The following is a 21,605-nucleotide window of genomic DNA, read 5'->3' as shown; positions in this document are numbered from 1 at the left end:
TAGGAGAGCAGACTCTAATCTGGGAGAACTGGGTTTGATTCCCCACTCCTCCACATGCAGCTGCTAGTGTGACCTTGGGTAAGTTACAAGTTCTTTTAGAGCTATTCTCTTAAGAGCAGTCCTCGAAAGAGCTCTCTCAGCCCCACCCACCTCACCGGGTGTCTGTTGTGGGGAGGGGAAGGGAAAGGAGGTTGTCAGCCGCTCTGAGACTCCTTCGAGTAGTGAAGGGCGAGGTATAAACCCAGTCTCCTCCTCCTCCTCCTCCTCCTCCTCCTCTTCTTCTTCCCCCCTCCCCAATCTCCTCTCTCTGCTAGCTTCAACCCCCCCCCCTCCCAAATCTCCAGGTATCTCCCAACCCAGAGCTGGCAACCCAAGAGCAGCTTTAATAGTACATACTTGCAGATAAGTGTTAACCTCACAAATCTGGCCTCACTGACTAAGACTTCTTTAGCTGCATTTGTTCATGCTGTTGTCGTCGCAAAAGTCGTTTTTGCAGCGTGTTGGTGCATTGTCTGCATGGAAAATAAAAATGCACCGTCAGCATGCACAGCAGCCATTTTGTATGGACGTATGCATTTGCATGCAAATGATCGTTTAAGTCTCCCACTTGTTCCTTCCACGTGAAGCACATAGTTGACATTGATTATGCATGTGCCCCCCACTCCCTCCCCAAGTGCTAGCAATCTGGAAATCCATTTGAGATTAATTTATCCTCATTTTTTCCAAAGTGCGTTCTGAAGCATTTTTCAACATCTGTTAGCTGAATTCCTTACATGTGTATCCATTTAAATTCATGTATATAAGCAAAGCTTATAAACATTGACATTAAATTCCTTTTCAAATAGTTTAAACAAAGTTAACACTTTGACCCCAAAACCCACAGAAGGCAGGAAGTTTAAAAGTTAAGTGTGACACTCCCACCATGTCTCAAGCTTGTGTGTTTCTTAAAAAGATTGCCTTGGTGGGTCACAGAAAAGCTTGCCTTGGCTTCTGTAGCTTTGTTTCAAAATATTAAATCAAGTGCAATGTAGCATGGAATTTAAATACGTTCCCCGCAGTTAGGTGGAGGGAATGCATACTTTCCCAATCTGTATTTTCCTAAGTTTCCAGATAATTGCAGTTCTCTTCGCATCACTTTTTAGACAACCCAGTTGTATCTCTTTGGCCATCAACCACATAGATGGCTGAGGCTCAGTTCTGCCCCCAGTGGGAGGGGAGGGAGTTCTTAAGAACATAAGAGAAGCCAGTGTTGGATCAGACCAATGGCCCATCCAGTCCAACACTCTGTCACACAGTGGCCAAAAATACCAGGTGCCCTCAGGAGGTCCACCAGTGGGGCCAGGACACTAGAAGCCCTCCCACGGTTGCCCCCCCCCCAAGCACCAAGAATACAGAGCATCCCTTGCCCCAGACTGAGAGTTCCTATGTATACCTTGTGGCTAATAGCCACTGATGGACCTCTGCTCCATATGTTTATCTAATTCCCTCTTGGAGCCGCCAATGCTAGTAGCTGCCACCACCTTCTGTGGCAGAGAATTCCATGTGTTAATCGCTCTTTGGGTTCTTGAAGAAGAAGAGATTGGATTTATACCCCGCCCTTCACTCAGAGTCTCAGAGTGGCTTACAAACTCCTTTCCCTTCCCCTCCCCATAACAGACACCCTGTGAGGTAGGTGGCGCTGAGGGAGCTCTGACATAAACTGCTCTTTTCAAGAACAGCTCTGACAAAATGATGGCTTGCCCAAAGTCATCCAGCAGCTGTGAGTGGAGGAGTGGGGAATCAGACCCGGTTCTCCCAGATTCTCCCAGATTCGAGTTCTCCCAGATTAGAGTCCGCACACTTAACCACTACACCAGACTGGCTCTCTTCTTGGTTCTTTCCAGTTTGGGGAAAGGCTGAGGCTTACTTGTGGAATGCTTGCTTTGCACCTCTGGCACAGTTCCTGGCATGGCCCGTGAAAGGATCCCAGGTGGCAGGTGCTGGGAAGGGGGCTTCTCTGCCTAAGACCTTGGGGAGCTGCTTGCAGTCAGAGTAGACCGCCGTGAGTCAGATGGACCGTGGCCTAGTTTCGTGCAAAGGCGCTTCAGAGGTCCCCTGCCCCCCGGTTTCTAAAAGTGCTGTTTATGCCCGTCGGTGAACTGGAGGTTGGTTTTATACTCCAGTTTCGCTTCATATTTTATTTTAAACTCGCAAAGCGGCTTTCGGCAGCAAAATGAAAACACTGCACAGTTAAAATCTAAAAACAGAACAGGAAAACAACCCAGAAAGCAGCAGTATGAAATCGGCCTTTCAAAAGGCATGATGTAAATAGAGTCAGTAGCCCCCACCCGACCCCAATACCCCATGTTGCAGACTTGATCCTTTGGGGGCGCACAGCCCTGTCCAGAAGGGGTTGCGTATCACCTCCCTGACTAGATGAACCACTCACCCATAGCCCCTTGTCTGGATTGAACTTCAGTCTGTTTCCCGTCATCCAGTTCACTATTGATGTAAGATACTTGTTTAGAAGAAGAAGAAGAAGAGATTGGATCTATACCCCGCCCTTCACTACCCAAAGGAGTCTCAGAGCGGCTGACAAACTCCTTTCCCTTCCCCTCCCCACAACAGACACCCTGTGAGGGAGGTGGGGCTGAGAGAGCTCTTGACAGAAACGGCTCTTTTTCAAGAACAGTTCTTATCAGAGCTATGGCTTGCCCAAGGTCATCCATCCAGGTGCAAGTGGAGGAGTGGGGAATCAAACCCGGTTCTCCCAGATTAGATTCCGCGCACTTAACCACTACACCAAGCTGGCTCTGAGGCCCTCCCCCAACCAAATGAAAAACAGAAATGAAGCCTGGCGTCATCAGTATACTGGTGTCCCTGTACCCCAAATCCCCGAATGACCAAATCCAGTGGTTTCTGAGAGATGTTAAACAGGATGGGGGACAGGATGGCATGGATGTGCCAGAGGGTGAGCAGAAATCTCCCAGGGTCACCTTCTGGATCCAGTCCAGTAGGTAGGAGCAGAAACTCTGGAGTATAGCAGCTCCAGTTGCCATCCCGAGGGACTTAACAGGACGAATCTTGAAGGCCCGCACTACCTGGTGGGGGAATGAATGGCTCTTTCTTCAAATTCTGGACCCCAAAACAAACAGAGCAGACCTGTCTTTCCCTGCCTCCTTGGAGACATACGCCTGATCTGCAAAGAGCCTCATGAGGTTATTTTATGTTTTAAAGATTTTCCCTGGAAGCCAGTAAGAGTTTAACATTGTGAAGGGAAAGCGATTCTAATCTCGACATGGATTGGATCCGTGGTCTAATTTTATATACAGTTCCTATTGTCGTGTTTGAGACTTTCAGTGTGCCGCTTCTCCCTATAAATAGACCATTTCCTTCCAAAGGAAATGAAACTGTTTGAAATAGAAGGATCTCTGTTTCTTTGAAATTCATGTGCAATTGTTGGTGCACTATAATATAGGAAGAGCCTTTGACAGAATTCCAAATGGATATCTTTAATCTCGGTTTCATACACAGGCGTATGAAAATGAACACAAAAGAGTTTTTAAAACCAAAGTAGCATCCAGTTTACCAGTAGGTAAATCTTTCTCGCAAAGGGCCAGATAGGTTTCATAAGGAAGTTTCTTCTCTTTCCTTAATCACTTTTTCTTTTCTTTTCTTTTTTAATCAAGTGATATGTTTGATTTTCTTCCTGAAGTAGTTGTAGGGGTCAGCAATGTATAGCAGTGGCTTTTATTAAAACTCTTTGGGCCATATATTCTGCTAGTATTGACTGAAACAATTTCAGTAGTGAATGATTGGGAGTCTGCCCTTCCGGACCAGTGCGGAGGGCCGAAGGGGGGGTGCTTTCCCATCAGAATAGGAATCTGGACCAAGGGCACATGTCCTTTTATACTCAACTATGCCATATGTTTATTGTGACTGCAGTTATTCGATGGCTGTGTGAGTGGTCTTGAGGCTTGCCTTTCACGTGTCATTTTTACAATTTGACAAAGCCATGGTGTTCCTATCAAGCAGGGTCTCCTGTTTCTTTATGATATTTATTGAACAAGTACCTGTTGGGTGGGTAGTGGAATTTGCAGTGTAAGGCTGAAAATACAAATGTATAGCTGAAATTTTGTACATGCTCAGAGGGTTAGGCTGGATAGTTCAGATCAGCGGCATACAGCCTTTCCTGTCCCCCAGGCCTGTGTGGGGTTTTTTTTTTAGCTGAACCTGTCCTGGTACCATTCTCATTGGAAATGTTCTTGAACATTCTGTGACCTGCTACAGCTCCAGAAATGTCTGGCGAGTCTTACTGGCATTACTGATAGCCAGTGTGCTTCCTGTTTTTTTGGTTTCCCTGAGGCAGTGTTGGATGGGTGGGGGGGGGGGGCGGGGGGGGGGGGGTTTCCTGAAGCAAGAAAGGGGGTGGGATGGGGTCAGAAGGCAGTTGGCCCAGTGTCGTCCAGTCAACCAGTCCAGAACTTTCACTGTTGTTGTGATTTGAACAGGATGGATATATGTTTGCTCCATAGAGACATTTAGGAAGGGTCAGAAAGAGGTTTGTTCTTTCCTTGGGAAGGGACCAAACTCTGCTACAGAGCCTGATACTCAGCTTTTCAATGGATAATTTACAGGCTGTGTATCGAGGTCAGGTTCTAGTACTGTGCAAGCATCCCAATAGCTGTTTATCTCCTAGGATTCAGTAACCTGTTTACTTTTAAGATAGAACCGTGTCACACCTGTAAGAGAAGCTACTGTTCTGTGCCCACCCCCACCACAGAATTTACCTACCTCTATTCCTCTGGTTCTGACTGATGCTTCTTGGTGTTTCTTTTTCTTTTTTCTCCTCACGGATCCCGCAGGGTCACCTCCACATCGCCCAGGTGCCACAAGGAGAGCAGGTGCAGATCACGCAAGACAGCGAGGTGAGCCCCAGTCCCTCTGGCCAGCCGGGCTGACCAGATGAGTTGTTGTTGCGGCAGTACCTCCATGTTCAGCATAACTAAAATATAGTAACCGAGACCCTCCGAAGTGAGTTCAGCCCATGGCAAACCGCTCCAACGAATGGAAGGTGCACAGGCCTGCAGTTGCGTGCCCGACTTACGTGGTATTCTTACTTGGTTTACTGCTGAGCTGAGACTACAGCAAGGCAAGTCTAAGAGCCACTTCCGGGTTTAGAACTTTATACTGGCAGATCTACGCTCACCTACAAAGGGGTGTGTGTCCTGTGAGGAGGGCATAGCCATCGAGGTGTTCTCTTCATAGTTGCTGAGAGCCTAAAGGAAGCTGTTTTTGCTTCTTCTGTTTGAAAATTCTATGGGAAATTACCACCAGGCATGATTGCAGATCTGCCCCTGGATGTGGAGGTCTCCTTTAGTCATTGTGGCTAGTGGTTGAGGGCCTCTCCGGGACTAGCACAACCAGGGTGCATTATGCAAAATGAATGCGTTAGCTTAGTGTATTTAGAATCACAGCAAAGAATGTTGGGACCTTTTTAAAGTGCCTTATGCAGAACCTATGCCTGCAGCTAGAAGCATTTTTCCACAGTTTAAACAATAGTTTTGTGTACAGTTTTTCTGCCTGTGGTGCAGTCATTACAAAGAGCTTCTAAAAAGAGTGAATTCCCCAAAGGAATGAGTAGTGAGAAGCACTTGTAAGATGCAAATATGCATCTCTTTGTGAGGTTCTTCAGTTCCTGGCTTGTTTACAATTTGCTTATTAATTTATTTTGCAGGGTAACTTGCAGATACATCAGGTTCATGTCGGACAAGATGGGCAGGTAGGAATTCACTTCTTGAGCAATGCTGAGGTTTGCCATTTACCAGCAGGCGTTGCCTGCAAATTGCTAAGAAAGTTTTTTGCTGGGAAGTTTTCCATAGTAGACAGATCTGAAGGCGATGCTAGTTTATTGCAAATTTCTCTCTTTAGCGCTGATGTATCCTAAACATCCTTGAGTTTTGGCTTCCTTGATGTTGTGCTAAATAAAAACGATGTTGCTCTTCTCTGTTTTGGTTGTCGGCATGGCCAGATGTGGTCAACAAACTTTGCAGACATGGGGATGCATGATGCTAAGATGAAAACAGATGACACTTGACTTAATCATCATCGTGAGAAAGAGAGGCTGTTCACATCTGCTTTAATTTATCTCAGTAACTTCAAAACTGTCTTGCTAAGTGGGTGTCTGGTTGGGGTTATTAGTTTGAAGTATTCTGCACATGCTCCAAGCTGCTGTCTTCTCCCCAGTGTCTTGGTGCCATAAAAGACATCTCAGGGCTATGATCTGATTCTTCCCCTTCCTGTGAAATGACTTTGTTTTACCATGGGGACTTATGGTCGGGGGACAGTAGTCTACTGGTTCCCAAAGTGGACAATACTGCCCCCTTGGGGGTGCTGGAACGATCCAGGTGCAGATCCACAAACTGCATCTTTTTGTCCACTTCTTGAAGGAAGATGTCCAGGCGGGTGCTGAGTAATATTTTTCTGAAAAGGGGGAGGTAGGCCAAATAAGTTTGGGTACCTCTCTGGATGGACCACGGGGACCTTTACATCCATTCTCTTGCATTCCAAAGTGCAGTATTGTCTTCGGACCATTCCAAACAGCAACAGAGTGTTGTTATGATCTGCCAGCCAGTCATGGTCTATGAATGTCCTTTCTCTGGGGCTTCTACGTTTCAGCCTACATGGGGGATTGCAGGCTCATCTTCTTTTGCAACATGTTGCCACTTCCCCCCACCCCCCACCCCCGTCTGATTATTTTTTTTCACCCTGGTAGTTGCATTGAATTTAGGTCTTGTTTTTCTGGCATGATAATCCATGGAACCAAAGAAACCCTGCCAAAAAGAACTCTCTCTCTCTACCTCCACATGTGTTCTATTAGCTTGACGTTTCGTATTTCAGTGCACGTTTAATAAAAATACCAAACTGCAGAAATAATTAAGCTTTCTATATTAACTAATGGAGTGTATAGGAGTCCTCGGAATAATGGGAAGGGTTTTGTACTTGGCAGTAGGTATGGATTCTTGGAGGTTTCCTCATTGTCTATCTTTGCCCTTGCTTGACCTCCTCCTAGTCATCACCCCTTCTCGGTCCTCCCCTCCCCTCGTGCAGAACTTCAGGGAGGGCCCAATCCCCGCAGGGCCGTGGTGTGCGCCTCCCACGCGAGGCATGTGGAGACACAGCCACAGTGTCCTCTGGGAGGAGGCAAGAGGAGAGTATGTTGATTGCGTTAATCAACGCCTTTCTTGCCTTTTCTCTGCTGTTTCCATTGTGTGTCCCGGCACTAGCCCACCACCACTATTCAGAAAGGGGCTTAAAGTGATACTGGAAAAACAGCATCTGGCTAAAGACTTTTGGTTTTTCAGCCCACTCAGTTTGCACTCAGATTCTGGCTTTTCCAGAAGCTGTAAATTGTGTGCTGCTAAGATAGAGGGAAAGTGGAAGTCTCGGGGCAGCCTTCAAGTCTTCTGCTCCCTGATGTTGGCTGTCCCCGGTTCAGAATTGGGATATGTTTTGAAGCAAATTGGAGTGATCTTTCAGCCTTGAAAGAGCAGTATAATGTTCCTGTCTTTTGTTTATTTATAAATTCGATTTCTTAGCCATGGGCAGTTTATTAGGAACATCCTTTACAGGGACACCACTAAAATATTTATTTATTTATTTATTCAACTTATGACCTGCCCTCCCTGCAAGTAGACTCAGGGCAGCTTACACAATTGGTGCAACATACAAGTGGTTAAGACACTGAACTGCAGGCTGTGGAAGGTCGGTAGTTCAGCAGTTCGAGACCCGAGTGTGCCGCATGATGGAGTGAGCTCCCATCTCTAGTTCCAGCCCCTGCCAACCTAGCAGTTCGAAAGCAAGAAATTGCAAGTAGATAAATAGGGACCACTTCGGTGGGAAGGTAACAGCATTCCGTGCGCCTTGGTGTTTTGTCATGCTGGCCACATGACCACGGAAACGCCTTCGGACAGCGCAGGCTCTTCGGCTTTGAAACGGAGATGAGCACCGCAACCCTAGAGTCAGATTTGACTGGCTTTCGAGCAAGGGAACCTTTACCTTTTTTACTTTACAATAAAATCATATAAAATCATTTTAAAACAGTTCAATACCAGTGGTTCCTAAAATCATAAATCAAAAGGTGCTAAAGATCATTCCTCCATACATTACAAAATAGACACAAGTAGTCCTAAAGATGAGCTAGGTTTGAGTTCTGCTGCAACTTTAAGACCAACAGGATTTCCAGGGAATAAGCTTTTGAGAGTCAAAACTCCCTTTGGTACCTGAGGAAGGGAGCTTTGACGGTTGGAAGCTCCTGCCGCAAAAATCCCGTTGGTCTCTAGGGCGCTCCTGGACTTGAGTCTTGCTATCCCGCTGCAGACCATTATGGCTACCCACCCGAAATTAGTTTTAAAGATGGCAGCAATGTCTGGTGTCGTGGTTAGAAGTGTGGACTCTAATCTGGGAGAACCGGGTTCGATTCCCCCACTCCTCCACATGCAGCTGCTGGTGGGACCTTGGGTCAGTCACAAGTCCTCTTTGCGGTTCTCTCAAGGGAAGTTCTCTCAGAGCTCTCTCAGCCCCACCTACCTCACAGGGTGTCTGTTGTGGGGAGGGGAAGGGATAGGAGTTTGTAAGCCGCTCTGAGACTCCTTCGGGTAGTGAAGGGCAGGGTATAAATCCAATCTCTTCTTCTTTTGTACAACTGTCCTTGTTTTTAATGGGTCTTTACGGGAGGGGTACCAGTCAACTGTATCCCTCTGTGTTGAAACACGATATGTAGACCAGGCCGCCCTCTGGCTGGATTTGCAGCATCTGTTCCCGGCCTATAGAATTTGAATGTCGCTGTCTGAAGCGCAAGGTGAAGAACCACCTGTGTTTTTAGTCATTTCACAGCTGTACCCGGACCGTCCTGGATATCCTGCACAAGGAAAAACTAAAGGGGAGACCAGTGGGCTCCAAAAGTTTAAAAAGTGTGTCCAGTTCCTCTGCCAGTCCCTGCACAACACACTGTAAAGGCTGTTTATTTCTAATTAGCTGGCGCCAAAGGGCAATTTTTCCTTGTTTACAGAGAAATCCAGCTTTTCGTGGGAAAGTCTCGAAGCAGCCCTCTTTAATATTACTGTTCAATAGTACTGTTCACATGTCCCCTTTGATTAAGAGAGACAGATCCATCTGATTCATTGGAGCCCGGTTGAGATCCAGCACGACCCATCATAGCAAGCCCGTGGCAGTTGTTCATGATGCAGATGCCCGAGGCCTGCTGTTATGCCGTCATTTTTAAAGGAAGCTACTCTGGTGACCTGGATAGCCCAGGCTAGCCTGATCTCACCGGATCTCGGAAGCTAAGCAGGGTCGGGTCTAGCTAGTATTTGGATGGGAGACCTCCAAGGAAGCCCAGGGTCATGACGCAGAGGCAGGCAGCGGCAAATCACCCCTGAACATCTCTTGCCTCGAAAACTGTATGGGGTTGCTCCAAGTCAGCTGTGACTTGATGGAACTTACCACCACCACCACCACTTTGGTGGAACTTTAAGGTCAACTGAGTTTAGCGTTAATAGGGAACAAGCTAGGAATATTCTCCCCTCTTCAAACTTATTACCAACTCATCGTGAGTGCAAAAATGGTGGCACTGCGTGGAGCTGTGGCCACTAAGGATACCACCCTGGTGACGTCATCGGTTCCCTTGTTAATAGTTGTGGAGAGCACTTATGTTGCACTGAATGTTTTGAAAATGCAGTTTTAATGTTTTATGTATTGGGCATTGGCCCCATCTGTACGCCGCCCTGAGCCCGTTCGCGGGGAGGGCGGGTTATAAATTTAAATAAAATAAAATAAATAAATAAATCAGCTGTTGGGTTGGATCCCACGATGCCCTTCCACTAACAGAGGAGTCTTGCCTCCAGCGGAAGGGGTCTTGCAGTGGCAAAGGAAAGCTTCTCGCTTAACACAAAGGAGAAGAGAGTCTGACCCATTATTCTGTCACGGAAATCCCTTCCCACGTTACGTTGTCCATTTCTTTCTGCCCTTGCATGCAGTAGTCTGTGCCTACCCGGAACTCAGTGCAGTGTTCCGAGGCAGCACCAAAAAGCCCCACGTGATATTTGCACCACCGGTGCTTTCCTGTAAGCCACTGACCATATTCCTGCTTTACTCCAAAATCCTCTTACTCCATCCCCAACCACTCTGGCTGCAGATTTGTGCTCCTTTCTCACCCAGCAGAGACCGCTTTGCATTAAGAACAGGCACAGGGCGAAGGAAGCTGCTCAGGCTCCTGAGACAGGCAGCTCTGTCGGATAAGGACGCAAAGGGCCTACAGCTTGCTCATGCCCTTGTCTGTGCCCCAAGCAAAAGTGCCCTCTTATGAGTTCCAGACTTGCAGGATTTTTTATTCTTTTTTAAAGCCAGGCTGTAGTGATGCTTTATCACTCAGGACTGGGAATATATTTCACATCCCCGGGAGCCAGCATCACGTGTTTCAGTGCCAGATCAGCAGAGGGCTGAACAAATATTTTTAATTCTTGGGCGCCAGCCCTAAATATGCAGGCAGCAGGCATCCTGGGAGCTTTCCAGCCCTGTTCTCAGGAGTCTGTTTGGCCACTGGGATCTTTCCAGCTCCTTGCTTCTTTCTTCACGTTTGTCAGAGTCTGGCCATCATCCAGAAATGACGCAAGGCCTTTCTGTTTGGGCATTGTGAGTTCTGATCAGTGTCTGAGGCCGACGAAGATGGGTAGCCGTGTTAGTCTGTCCGTAGCAGTAGAAAAGAGTCCAGGAGCACCTCAAAACGAACAAAGTTTGTGGCAGGGTAGGAGCTTTCATGAGTCACTGCTCACTTCTTCAGATAAGTGCTTTTGAGTTTAATGAAATTTACAGGGAAGATTCTCACCAAACATGTTAATGTGAACACACAAAAGATGCCCCCTTGGCTTTAAAGGTATGTAATGCTAAGGTCACAAACCAGTTTTTATATGGTGCAGAACTTTGGATTGACGCTGTCTGTGAGAGAATGGACCATATTCAGTATGACTTCTTTCAACGTTTGTTGGCTACGCCTAGATGTGTTCTGGGCATAGCAGTGAGAGCTGAACTTGGTGAACTGTCAATGGGGGCTGAGGCATGGATAAAAGCGTTCCTCTTGAAAGTTAAAACCTTAAAATCTGAGGACAGGCCTACTCTACTCGGACGTACAGGCAGATGTGCATATTAGCCACTGGGATCATCTATTGGGAAAGAAAATGAAATGTTCAGGAATAACAAATGACATGGCAAAGACTACAGAGACCGCAGAAATAATTAGGGTAATTAAAATGCATGTAAAGAAACTGGATACTAACAGTGCATCTGTCAGGGCCCATAGGGTATGTTCGGCATCTTATTTTGGTATACCCCTCCGGATGCGACTGCCGAAATATTTTTATCGTTTGACAGTACCAAAGCTCAGAAGAGATTTACTCTGGCAAGAGTAAATGCCCTTCCATCGGCAGTTTTGGCAGTTCACATTTGAGTTCTTTCAGAACTCTCGGATGTATGCCATCAATTGATTCAATTGAATCAATTGAACAGACGATTATGAAATGTCCTAGATTTAATGAGCTGTGGGCTAGTTGAATGACTCCTTTACTTAGAAATAAGGAAATGCCCACTGAGGTATCTGACAGTATGAGGGCACAGGTGACCAATGCTCCCTCTAAGCTGTGGAGTCTTGTGAGCAAAAATTCTACTTTGTGAGCGACTGGCATTAAAGTTGTGAGCCAGCGATTTGGCTGCTGCATAAATTAGTTTGCTCTGGAGCCATCCTTCCTGAGTGAAGGCAAAAATGTGTGAGCCGGAGGCTAAAAAACTGTGAGCTAGCTCACACTAACTCAGCTTACAGGGAACACTGCAGGTGACGTGGTTACTGTCGTATAGAAATGATTTTGTTACTCACTCTGTGGCAAAATTTATGGGGGGAATAATTAAACAATAGAAGAATAACACTAAGTAAGGCATTATTTGTTTTCCAAATATTCTTTCTCTGCAAGTTTACTGCCTTAAAGTATATCTCTGAAGCAGGTAAGCCTTTTACTTCTCCAAACCGCAAAGGAATCATATTTGGGCTGGGGTGAACCAGGATTGGCCCACAAAAGTTGTCAATGGTGATGGTTTAGGAGCTTTTAAAAAGGTAAAGGTTCCCTTGCTCGAAAGCCAGTCGAACCCGACTCTAGGGTTGCGGTGCTCATCTCCGTTTCCAAGCCGAAGAGCCAGCGCTGTCTGAAGACGTTTCCGTGGTCATGTGGCTGGCATGACTCAACACCAAGGCGCATGGAATGCTGTTACCTTCCCACTGAAGTGGTACCTATTTATCTACTTGCAATTTTTTGCTTTCAAACTGCTAGGTTGGCAGGAGCTGGAGCTAGAGACGGGAGCTCACTCCATCATGCGGCACACTTGGGTCTCGAACTGCTGAACTACCGACCTTCCACAGTCTGCAGTTCAGTGTCTTAACCACTTGAGCCACCGCAGCTATTAGGTCCCCTTTTATCCCAGACTTATAGCACATGATATCATTGTTTAGGTTATCTCTATATAGTGTGATACGTTATTATATTTTGGTGCCTTACGTTATGTATATGGACTGTTTCCCATGGTACGTTGTTTCACTGTTATTATTGTAATGATAACCTGTTTGACTTTGTTTTGTACTTAAATCAAAATGAATAAAAATAATCTTTTTTTAAAAAGTAAGGCATTATCTTATGCTATAATTTTATTTCCTGCTCAAGGCTATCACTATATGAGCAGTAGTAAGACAGGTAGGTAGGAAGATAGGAAGATCGATAGATCACACAAAAGACGAAATTCAGCTCAGCCTTGGTATATCATGTAGTTTCATGTTGTTAAGCCTTGTTGATCTGTGGCAGAACAGCTGGATCCAAGTCCAGTAACTCCTTAGAGACCAACCAGATTTTTTGGGGGGAAGGTTGTTAGTCTCTAAAGTGCTACGGGCCTCAAATGCAGCTTATTAAGGTTGTTACTTACTCCGAGGCTTTATAGAAGGGGCAGTACAGAAAACACAGTGCCTTTCAAATGCCGTTTGTAATGTGTTTCTAAACCAAAAGAAAAATGTTGCCAAACACCCCAAGGCAACAGTGATGATTCTCTTTTGTACCGTAACTGTGCCGTTTCCCCATCAGGCTACAATCGAGCGGGTGCATTAAATTGCAGCAGCATAAATTCTGAAAATAATATCTCGACACCCGCTGTGGAAAATGCATTTTTTTTAATTGTAGTGTAGGAATATTAGAACATGTCTTGTGTTCTGGTCTGCCGCAGCGTTCCTGCCAGAGTTCCAAGAACCTTTTCTCTCCGGGCGCCTCTTCCCTGCATGTGACCGACAGAGGGCAGTGGTGCTAAAATCATTGTGACTGACTTTTTCTAAAAGTTGGGAAGAAAAACAGAGAGAATATCTCAGCTGCCGACACTGGTCATCACATGGAGGGTGTTTGTAGGTTAACTCTGTGCTACGGGGACAGGGGCGCCCAGGAGGTGGTTGTTCCAGCTTCACCGCGGACAGAGGCTCTTTCTCCTTTTGTGTATACGAAGCCCTGGACTCCTGCGCCAGCTGTGGAGCGGACTGGAGGAGCCTGTTTTCCTGTTTCAGCACATCTGCTTTGAATAATCAAAGCAGAGAAACAAACAAGATAGCTCGAAGAAAAACAACAAAATGAAAAACTAAACTCCATGCAGCTGGAAATAAGAAACTGTTTGCCCCCCTCCGTGTGTGTGTGTGTGTGTGTGTGTGTGTGTGTGTGTGTGTGTGTGTCAGGGAGGTGATTTTCAAAAGAGAGAAATTAGCATCATAATCAGTGATGCGCTAATTAATTGTCGCAGGCAGGTCTTGTAGGATTTGCCCTGCTTTTTAGAAGTGAAAATATTAATTTCAAGTGAAAAGCAGTAAAATGGCACCGTTGGGTATGATGGACAGAATAACTTTCATATGAAATGCTTTGGAACTGCTCAGCAAAATAGCTTACTGATAAAACATGGTAACTAGCTTTTCAGTGCAAGCCTATGCAGGGGTCATTTCGTAGAAAAAGAGGTGCAGGAGCTCATTAGCATAACTTATTTGCATATGCCACACTCCCTGACATCACCGGAAGTGTGTCAGAAGGCAACACCCACCGCTCAGACTGTTTTGGATTGCTAGCTATTGGGGGGGGGGTAATGTGCAGATCTGTCCTCACAGAGGAGGGCGAGCTTGTACCTGAAGGCGGGCCGGGGGTGGGGCTCTGCAACTTACCTGGCTGCTTCTTGCTCTGACTGAGGGCTGCTGGGAGCAGGGGGTGGGGCTTTTGTTGCATGTGCCCGCCCCCTGGACTCTTTACTGCCGAAGCTCCGCTCCTGTGCGCTCCTGCAGGAAATGACCCCTGAGCCTATGGACATAGAACTGAGTAGCATTCTGAGTAGACTTGCTTAGAATGGTCCGTTTAGCCTTCCCCTGATTGGAAGTTCTCTTGTTCCTGTGTCCTTTGCAATTGTTTGTTGCAGTCCAGAATTCCGTAGGGCATTCCCTTCCTGGCCAGGTGCTTTACATGACAAATCCACTTCTGCATTCACTTTAGTGTCAGGCATTTGCACGTGGGCATCCAAGTGAATGGGGAAAACCCTGCTTGTGCAAGTCTCTGTCCACCCTTTAAAGCTTGCGTGTGTTGAAAATTTTGGGCTATTACGGCTGACTTTAATTGATTTCAAATTCGTCTTCCAATTTAGTAAATAAATACCAAATGCAAATAAATTTTTAGATCATTGAACCATTATTACATGCGTTTCAGTCAAATTGAAGGAAAGGCAAGGCTCTTCTCTGTGTATCTCTGGCTTCTCAGGAAAAACGGACTCCTGAGAGGGAAGGCCTTTTTTGTGGTGGCGCCCGATCTTTGGAGCTCCTTTCCCTTGTTATATGCGCCTGTCACCATCGCTTAACATTTAGGCACCTGGCAGAATCTCGCCTGTTGTCGCATGCTTTTAATGGGATGCAAGATTCTTTTTTAACCTCTACTTTTCTGCAGTTTTTTTGCTATATTTTTTTTATTGCTGGTAATCCCGTTTATGTGGCTTATTTATTTTTTGTTAGGTTTCTATCTGGTAAGCTGCCTTGGAGGCTTTAAGCCAGAAAGCTGGATAGACATTTCTAAAATAAATACATTTTGTGATTGACACAAGAGGTGGGGGGAGGCAGTTTCTGCCATGTCTCACTTATGGCTGCAGCCTCCTGTGCTGCACCCCATTCTGTTCCGGGGGGGGGGTTCTCCAGACTCTCAGATGGGGGGAGGGGACATGCAAGAGGTGGCAAACCCCTTTCTGTGAACCAACCCATGGCACGTTCAATAGGATCCAGACCAGTGGAGCTTGCTTGCTGCAGGAACCGTCCTGGTGAAGGGTTCTAAGCTATCAGTTTTTCTGCTAGCGCAAGAGGAATGAGGGGTGACCTCCCCCAATCCCCCTCCTCAACATAACCTCATTGTGCATAGCTTTTTGTCTGCGTGAGTCCCATAATATCCAGCATGGGGGTTTTTTTGGGAATAAAAATACCCTGGCAAAATCCAACTCACTGAGTTTGTGCTCTGGTGCTGTTAGTGGTATCCTGGACTTTTCCTTTCCCAGCTTACCAAAACCTACATTTAATTGTAAAATATGACCGACGTGTGAGAAATGGGAGCTTAAAACTCTGGAGAAAGAAGCCTTTTTCTCTTCCTGAGAAGCGGGTGGTAGCAGTTGTTGAAAGAGCAGCCAGTTTTAGTGCGGCCTTTTACAAGTTGCTTAAGCCATTCGCAGTTAAGATTTATAGGAGTGTCCCTTGCTGTTTCAGGATTAAGATGGAATTCTATCTGTGGCACTATAGAGGATTCCTTTAAGTATGTTTTTTTTTAAAGTGGATTAAGAAGGCATCTCAAATGTACATATTTCTGTCCAGTTTGCAAGTCTTTCTTTCTTTCCTTCCACATACTATTTGTCATGGCAGAGAAAGCGTAGAAAGCACCATCCGTCGAAATTTCTGCTTTGGAATAACAGCTCTGGGTGCCGTATAATGGCTTGTGATGTTAAGTTGAATGTAAAACATCTAGTACAGGTTATTAAATTTGATGACCGGGCTGCAGAATGCTTCATGCCTTAATGGGGAGGGCGAATGTGCGAGGGTAGCCGGCGCCAGCAGCACCAGAGAGTGACTCACACTGAAGCTCTGGTACTGGAGAAGCGTTCAGCAGCTGGGCGCTCTGTACACTCTCCAGAGTAGGCGACAGAAATTGGTGTAGTCTTCAGGCTGCCTGGGATGCAAACTGCTGAGGGACTTTAACTCTGAGCTCACTGGCCCAACTGACACGCTCTCCAGAGGAGGTTGAGACCCAGTTTCAAATCCCCACTCTGCCACAGAAGCTCGCTGGGTGACCCTGGGCCAGTCACACACACACTCTCAGCCTCACCTACCTCACAGGGTTGTTGTGAAGATAAAGTGTAGGAGAGGAGAAGGATATAAGCCACTTTGGGTCCCCACTGGGGAGAAAGACAGGTTATATGTAAATACCACCCATTTATATTACTGTCTGTTTATATTGTTGTCTGTGATATTTTTAACTAATATCAATTTAAATTTTTTTTTTGGGGGGGGGGGTTGGTAGTATTTTATCTATGCTGGTCTTTGACCGTACAATAGAATTTGAATTGACAGGGTATAAATGAAGAAAAGAAAGAAAGATTCAGTTGCCGTGGGATCCAAAAGGTTCTAATGTTGTATTTCTTGGGAACCAAGAACAGTTACTTACTTGGCTCAATCCTATCTTCTCAAAGGCTGCCATTTCAAGTATAAAGCCCCATTGAGACACCATTGCTTAGCAGAACCCCAGTCCCCCAACCCCAACATTTCCTGAGAGCAGCCCCTTCAGCCTGTGTTTGTGCCCCATTGATGAGAAGAGAACTGTGGATGATCCTGTGTCAGGAAGAGCAAAGGGTGCTTTTCTTAAATAACGTTGAAAATACTCACTTGCTCACCACTGGGGCAAGGGGGCCTGTTAATGGCAGCGAAGGCTGTGCTGGCCAGGAAACCGTGTGCTCATGGTGCTAAGAATTGGGATTCATCTTTGCATGTAAACACTGACCCGTTGAAGATTCATGAGTTTAAGAAAGCCTAATTCGTGGCAGTTTGGGACTGGATTGTGTGCGGGAACCCAGATTCTCAGCCACCCAAGTGTTGTTGGCACTGTGCTTCTCAATGACTGACAACTTTAGAATGTTTCGCTTGGTTGTTTAAGGTATCTATAGACCCTGCCTTTCTCCTGACATAGTCAGGACCCGAGGTGCGTAACAACAGTAAAGAGCATACATAATAATATATTAAAAACAATTCAAAACTGATTACACACACTGGAGATCCATTGTGATGTAGCGGTCTATTTATTTATTTTTCGTATTTGTATCCCGCCGGGCGGGTCACATCATCTTCTAATGATACAATAAATTTAAAAGCACAATATAAACATGTAAAATCATTAGTTATAGCTACTGGTGAAAGTTCCGACCCATTAGTACAGATGGATATGGCCGGTTGCTGATAGATGGGTGGCCGGCAGGTAGGAGAGGTTAAGAGTGTCAGATTAGTATCTGGGAGACATGGGTTTGAATCCCCACTCGTACCATGGAAGCTCACTGGGTGGCCTTGGGCCAGTCACACTCTCATCCTCACCTACCTCCCAGGGCTGTTGTGGATAAAATGAAGGAGAGGAGAAGAAGCTGCCTTGCCCCCTCCTTGGGAGAAAGATGGGGTCTAAATGAATTAAATAAATAAAAATAAATAAAGCAGGTGGTTGAAACCAATCAGCCACAGCCCACTGAAGCTGCCCCATTGACTGGTTACAGCTCTTCCTGTCCATATAAAAGCTTTGGTGGGCGCGGGCACACGGGCAGGAAAATGCGGGGGGGGGGGAGCGTGGCTGTTTGCCCCGGGGCAAAATAACACGCGGTTGCGCCAGCAGACGTACCGTGGAGGTCCCATGGAGGTCCTGAGGTAGGGGGGAGGTGCCGAGCACACCACAATCCTGTGCCGCGGCAAAGAAGCGGCGTGGCAAACGGGTGTTTTTTTCTCCGGACACCAAAATGTGCGCATGCCCCGTTGGGTGCTCGTGCGCATCCCATGGACAGTTGAAAAAAACCAAACCTTTATACGAGGGGGCATGGGCTAGGCGCCGGAACTACCACCAGAAACGCGATCAGACGCCCGCCCTTGCCCCACGGTTACCGGAAACTAGTACCTCCGAGGTACTAGTTTTTAACCGTGCATCTTCTGCGGGAAGCCTCGGGTTCGCCATGGGAGCTCTACGCTTCCCAGTTGTGGCGGTGAGATCGCGCCCGGAAAATCCGCCTATCTTCCGTCTCTCTAGCGTGCCTAATGCTCCGTGTGACCGCAGCCAGTGATTGCTATTGGATTCTTTTGGTAAATTCTTACTTTGGCAGAAATTGTTGTTTTTGTATTACTGTCTGTAATTTTTTTTTGTTTCTCTTTTGCTGGGTAAACTTTTGTGTGTTGATCTTCACCTTGAAAATGATGATACCTAAAGCGTGTGGGAGAAAAGGTAACTTGAAGAAAGGAAAGAGCAAGAGTCCAGGAGCACCTTAAAGTCTAACAAAATATGTGGCAGGGTAGGAGCTTTCACGAGTCACTTCTTGGGCTCACTTCTTCTGAAGAAGCGAGCAGTGACTCTCGAGAAAGCTCATACCCTGCCACGTATTTTGTTAGTCTTTAAGGTGCTCCTGGATTCTTGCTCTTTTTTTACTGCTACAGGCAGACTAACACGGCCACCCATCTTGAAGAAAGGAGATGTTTTGCATATTTATTTGTAAGCCTGCTTGCCTGCCTTTCTCCCAAGCCAGTTGGGACCTTTGTTGCTAACAGGGCAGTATGCCTTCAGTGGAAATGGGTTAGGAATCTGCAGGAGTTCCCTTTCTGGCTTCGGGGCTCCCATGCTATTAAGAAATCAGAGCACCTGTGTAGGGTCCCATGGGAAGGAAGGCTCATATCCTGCAGGTGCTTGTTTGGGTGGAGTTCCAGAGTGACTGCGTCCTTTGGAGTAACCTCTGCTGGCTCTGTAATGAACTTTCTGGGAAAGGATAATTTCCTTTGTCTTCCCTTTGGTGTTCCCCGAAGAGGATGTGTTACGCCATTAAAATTCCATCCATGCAGCCGGGAGTATTTACGGCGCTTTAAAGGACCTGTTCCTTACTTAGAGTATATTGTGTTCTTTATTCACCCAGATCTTGTTTTAATATTGCTGTAAACTTAATAAGGAGCGATGTGATAAGGCAGGGTAATCTTTTAAAATGAAGGGGGAAATAATTTTCTTTGCCTTCGAAGGTGGTGTCTTGTGCCTTGCCTTCATCTTATTGCAATTTTTTTGTAATAAAAAAGTCTTCCGTGTAGAATAGCAATGATTTCAAAGCTATCTTTCCAAGGAAATCTAGCCCTAATCTATGGAAATAACTCTTTTCTCGCTTTCCTTTTAAACACTCTTCATTTGTGATTCTCTGATTATCTGATGAGAACTCTACCGTGGCACTATGCGCTTGGCCAGCAGCTGCCTCGTTTTGCCTGCTCAGAAGTCTTGAATCCCTGCTAGGCCTTCCAGATGTCTGACTCTACTCTTTCCATTCCAGTTCCCGTTGTTTTGGGTCGTTTCTGAGCCCCCCGGCCTGTTAGTGATGTTTCTTTTTAGGTTGCGTGTGCACATGTGTGCATGCACAGAATCGTAAGCAGCTCTTTTGACTGCAGAAGGGCATCCTAGTCACTGGACCTCAAGGCAGCAGGCTTGGGGTTGTCCGCTTCTCTAAAGAGTCTGAATCATTGAGGCTGGAACTAGGGTTACCAGGCCCCTGGTTCGGGCGGGGGTTCCCCCAATTTTCCGGGCTTCTGTCCACCACCGGCAGGGGAACCCTGCCCCCAAACAGGGACATTGCCACACAGAAGTGACGTCATCCCGTCAGGACAGCGTGTGGCGATGCTCTGCTTTTTGAGCAAAATTCCATGGTTTCAGGCCAAAAAGCCCTATAGAGTTCTGCTGAAAATGCAGTGTTGCCATGCGATGTCCCCAACGTGATGACATCACTTCCGTGTGATGTCATCATGTTGGGGGCATCTCGCAGTGTCCCCACCCACCCCCTGAACGCCCCTCAAATCCCCCCACCGGCAAGCCGAGGGGACCTGGCAACCCTAGCTCTGGTACAAAGGCTGAATCTTATCACGTGGCAAGGGATTTACTCCCACCACCCATGCCTGAAATGGTAGATCTGTTCCCTGCTTCTTGCACTAGCAGTAAGAAACCACCCATTCAGTAGGGTTGCCAGGTCCCTACTGGCAACCAGCAAGGGGTGCCCACGGGCTGGGGTGCCAGTCAAAGGGAGTCCAGAACAAGCCAAAGTTAGGAGCCAAGAATTTATTTATTTATTTATTTATTTATTTATTCTCATTACATTTATACCCCGCCCTTCCCACGAACGGGCTCAGGGCGGCTTACAAGAGCACAAAGTGCATAAAGTGCATATATATATAATATACAAAATATGTAAAAACAGTTAAAAAATCAAGAAGACAGTGCAAAGTCCAAAAAGCCAAGCCGGGGTCAGGAGGCAGAAGCACAGAGCCAAGTCCAAATCACTAACCAGAAATGTAGACCAAAGCCAAGCCGGGATCAGGAGCCAGAAGCACAGAGCCAAGTCCGAGCCGAAGTGGATGCTAGCAGCACGAAGCTGAGCGTCTCCCTTGTAGCCTGGCCTCTCTTCGCCTGGTTGCTAAGTTTTGCCGCAGTCGCTCCCTTAAACGAGTCACACAGTGGGGGTGAGTCAGGAGGACTTTCAGCGTGCAGTTCTTCCTTCTTATCTGGGCCAGGTGTGAAGACTGCTGTTGCAGGCACTTGCCAGCTATCCACCTCTGCTGCTTCAGAGGGGCCAGCTGTGGTTTCTGCAGGCTCTATCAGCTCATCCTCATCCATGCCCATGACAAGGGGATGGGGGGACTGCCCCAGGGTACACTTCTGGTGTTGGACAGGAAGTGACATCCTCATAGCAGTGACTTCTGGGTGATGCTCTGGTATTTGGGCAAAAACTCTATGATAAAACCAGCTTCTACTGTAGAGTTTTTGCCCAAATACCAGCGTGTCACCCAGATGTTGATGTTGTGATGACATCACTTCCTGTGCAATGCTGGCAACATGGCCTAGGCCTTCTTCTTTCTACTGCTAAGTGCCCTGCTGGCCAGCTTATCAGCAGTTGGGGGGCAGGGAACCCCGACCTCCACCCGGGGGGGGGTGTCTGTCAACCCTACCAATCAGTGACCAGCATACTAGCATGGTATAGTGGTTAATAGTGATGGACTTTAATCTGGAGGGTGGTAAGCATTGGGGTAGCCGCAGGTATCAGTACTCGGTCCGATGCTTTTTAACTTGTTTATTAATGATTTGGAGTTGGGAGTAAGCAGTGAAGTGGCTAAATTTGCAGATGACATGAAGTTGTTCAGGGTGGTGAGAACCAGGGAGGATTGTGAGGCACTCCAAAGGGATCTGTCGAGGATGGGCAAGTGGGCGTCAATGTGGCAAATGGGATTCAGTGTG

The 21,605-nt window shown here is 46.6% G+C and overlaps 1 protein-coding gene across 3 annotated transcripts in view; it reads left to right on the top strand.

Moving 5' to 3' along the window:
- BANP (BTG3 associated nuclear protein) overlaps positions 1–21,605 on the top strand; it is a 229,860-nt gene that overhangs the window by 107,598 nt on the left and 100,657 nt on the right. For 2 of the 3 annotated variants that reach the window (XM_015424217.1, XM_015424214.1), the window contains exons 9-10: positions 4,836–4,907; positions 5,717–5,761. In XM_015424217.1, coding sequence (XP_015279703.1) covers positions 4,836–4,907; positions 5,717–5,761 — 117 coding nt within the window. The remainder of the gene's footprint in view (positions 1–4,835; positions 4,908–5,716; positions 5,762–21,605) is intronic. The other variant, XM_015424215.1, reaches the window with a different exon arrangement.

Source organism: Gekko japonicus, unplaced genomic scaffold (assembly GCF_001447785.1).
Source record: "Gekko japonicus isolate JY-2015 unplaced genomic scaffold, Gekko_japonicus_V1.1 scaffold1476, whole genome shotgun sequence".
NCBI lineage: Eukaryota > Metazoa > Chordata > Lepidosauria > Squamata > Gekkonidae > Gekko > Gekko japonicus.
Note: the sequence above shows the minus strand (reverse complement) of the source record. Positions and strands in the feature narration are given on the sequence as shown.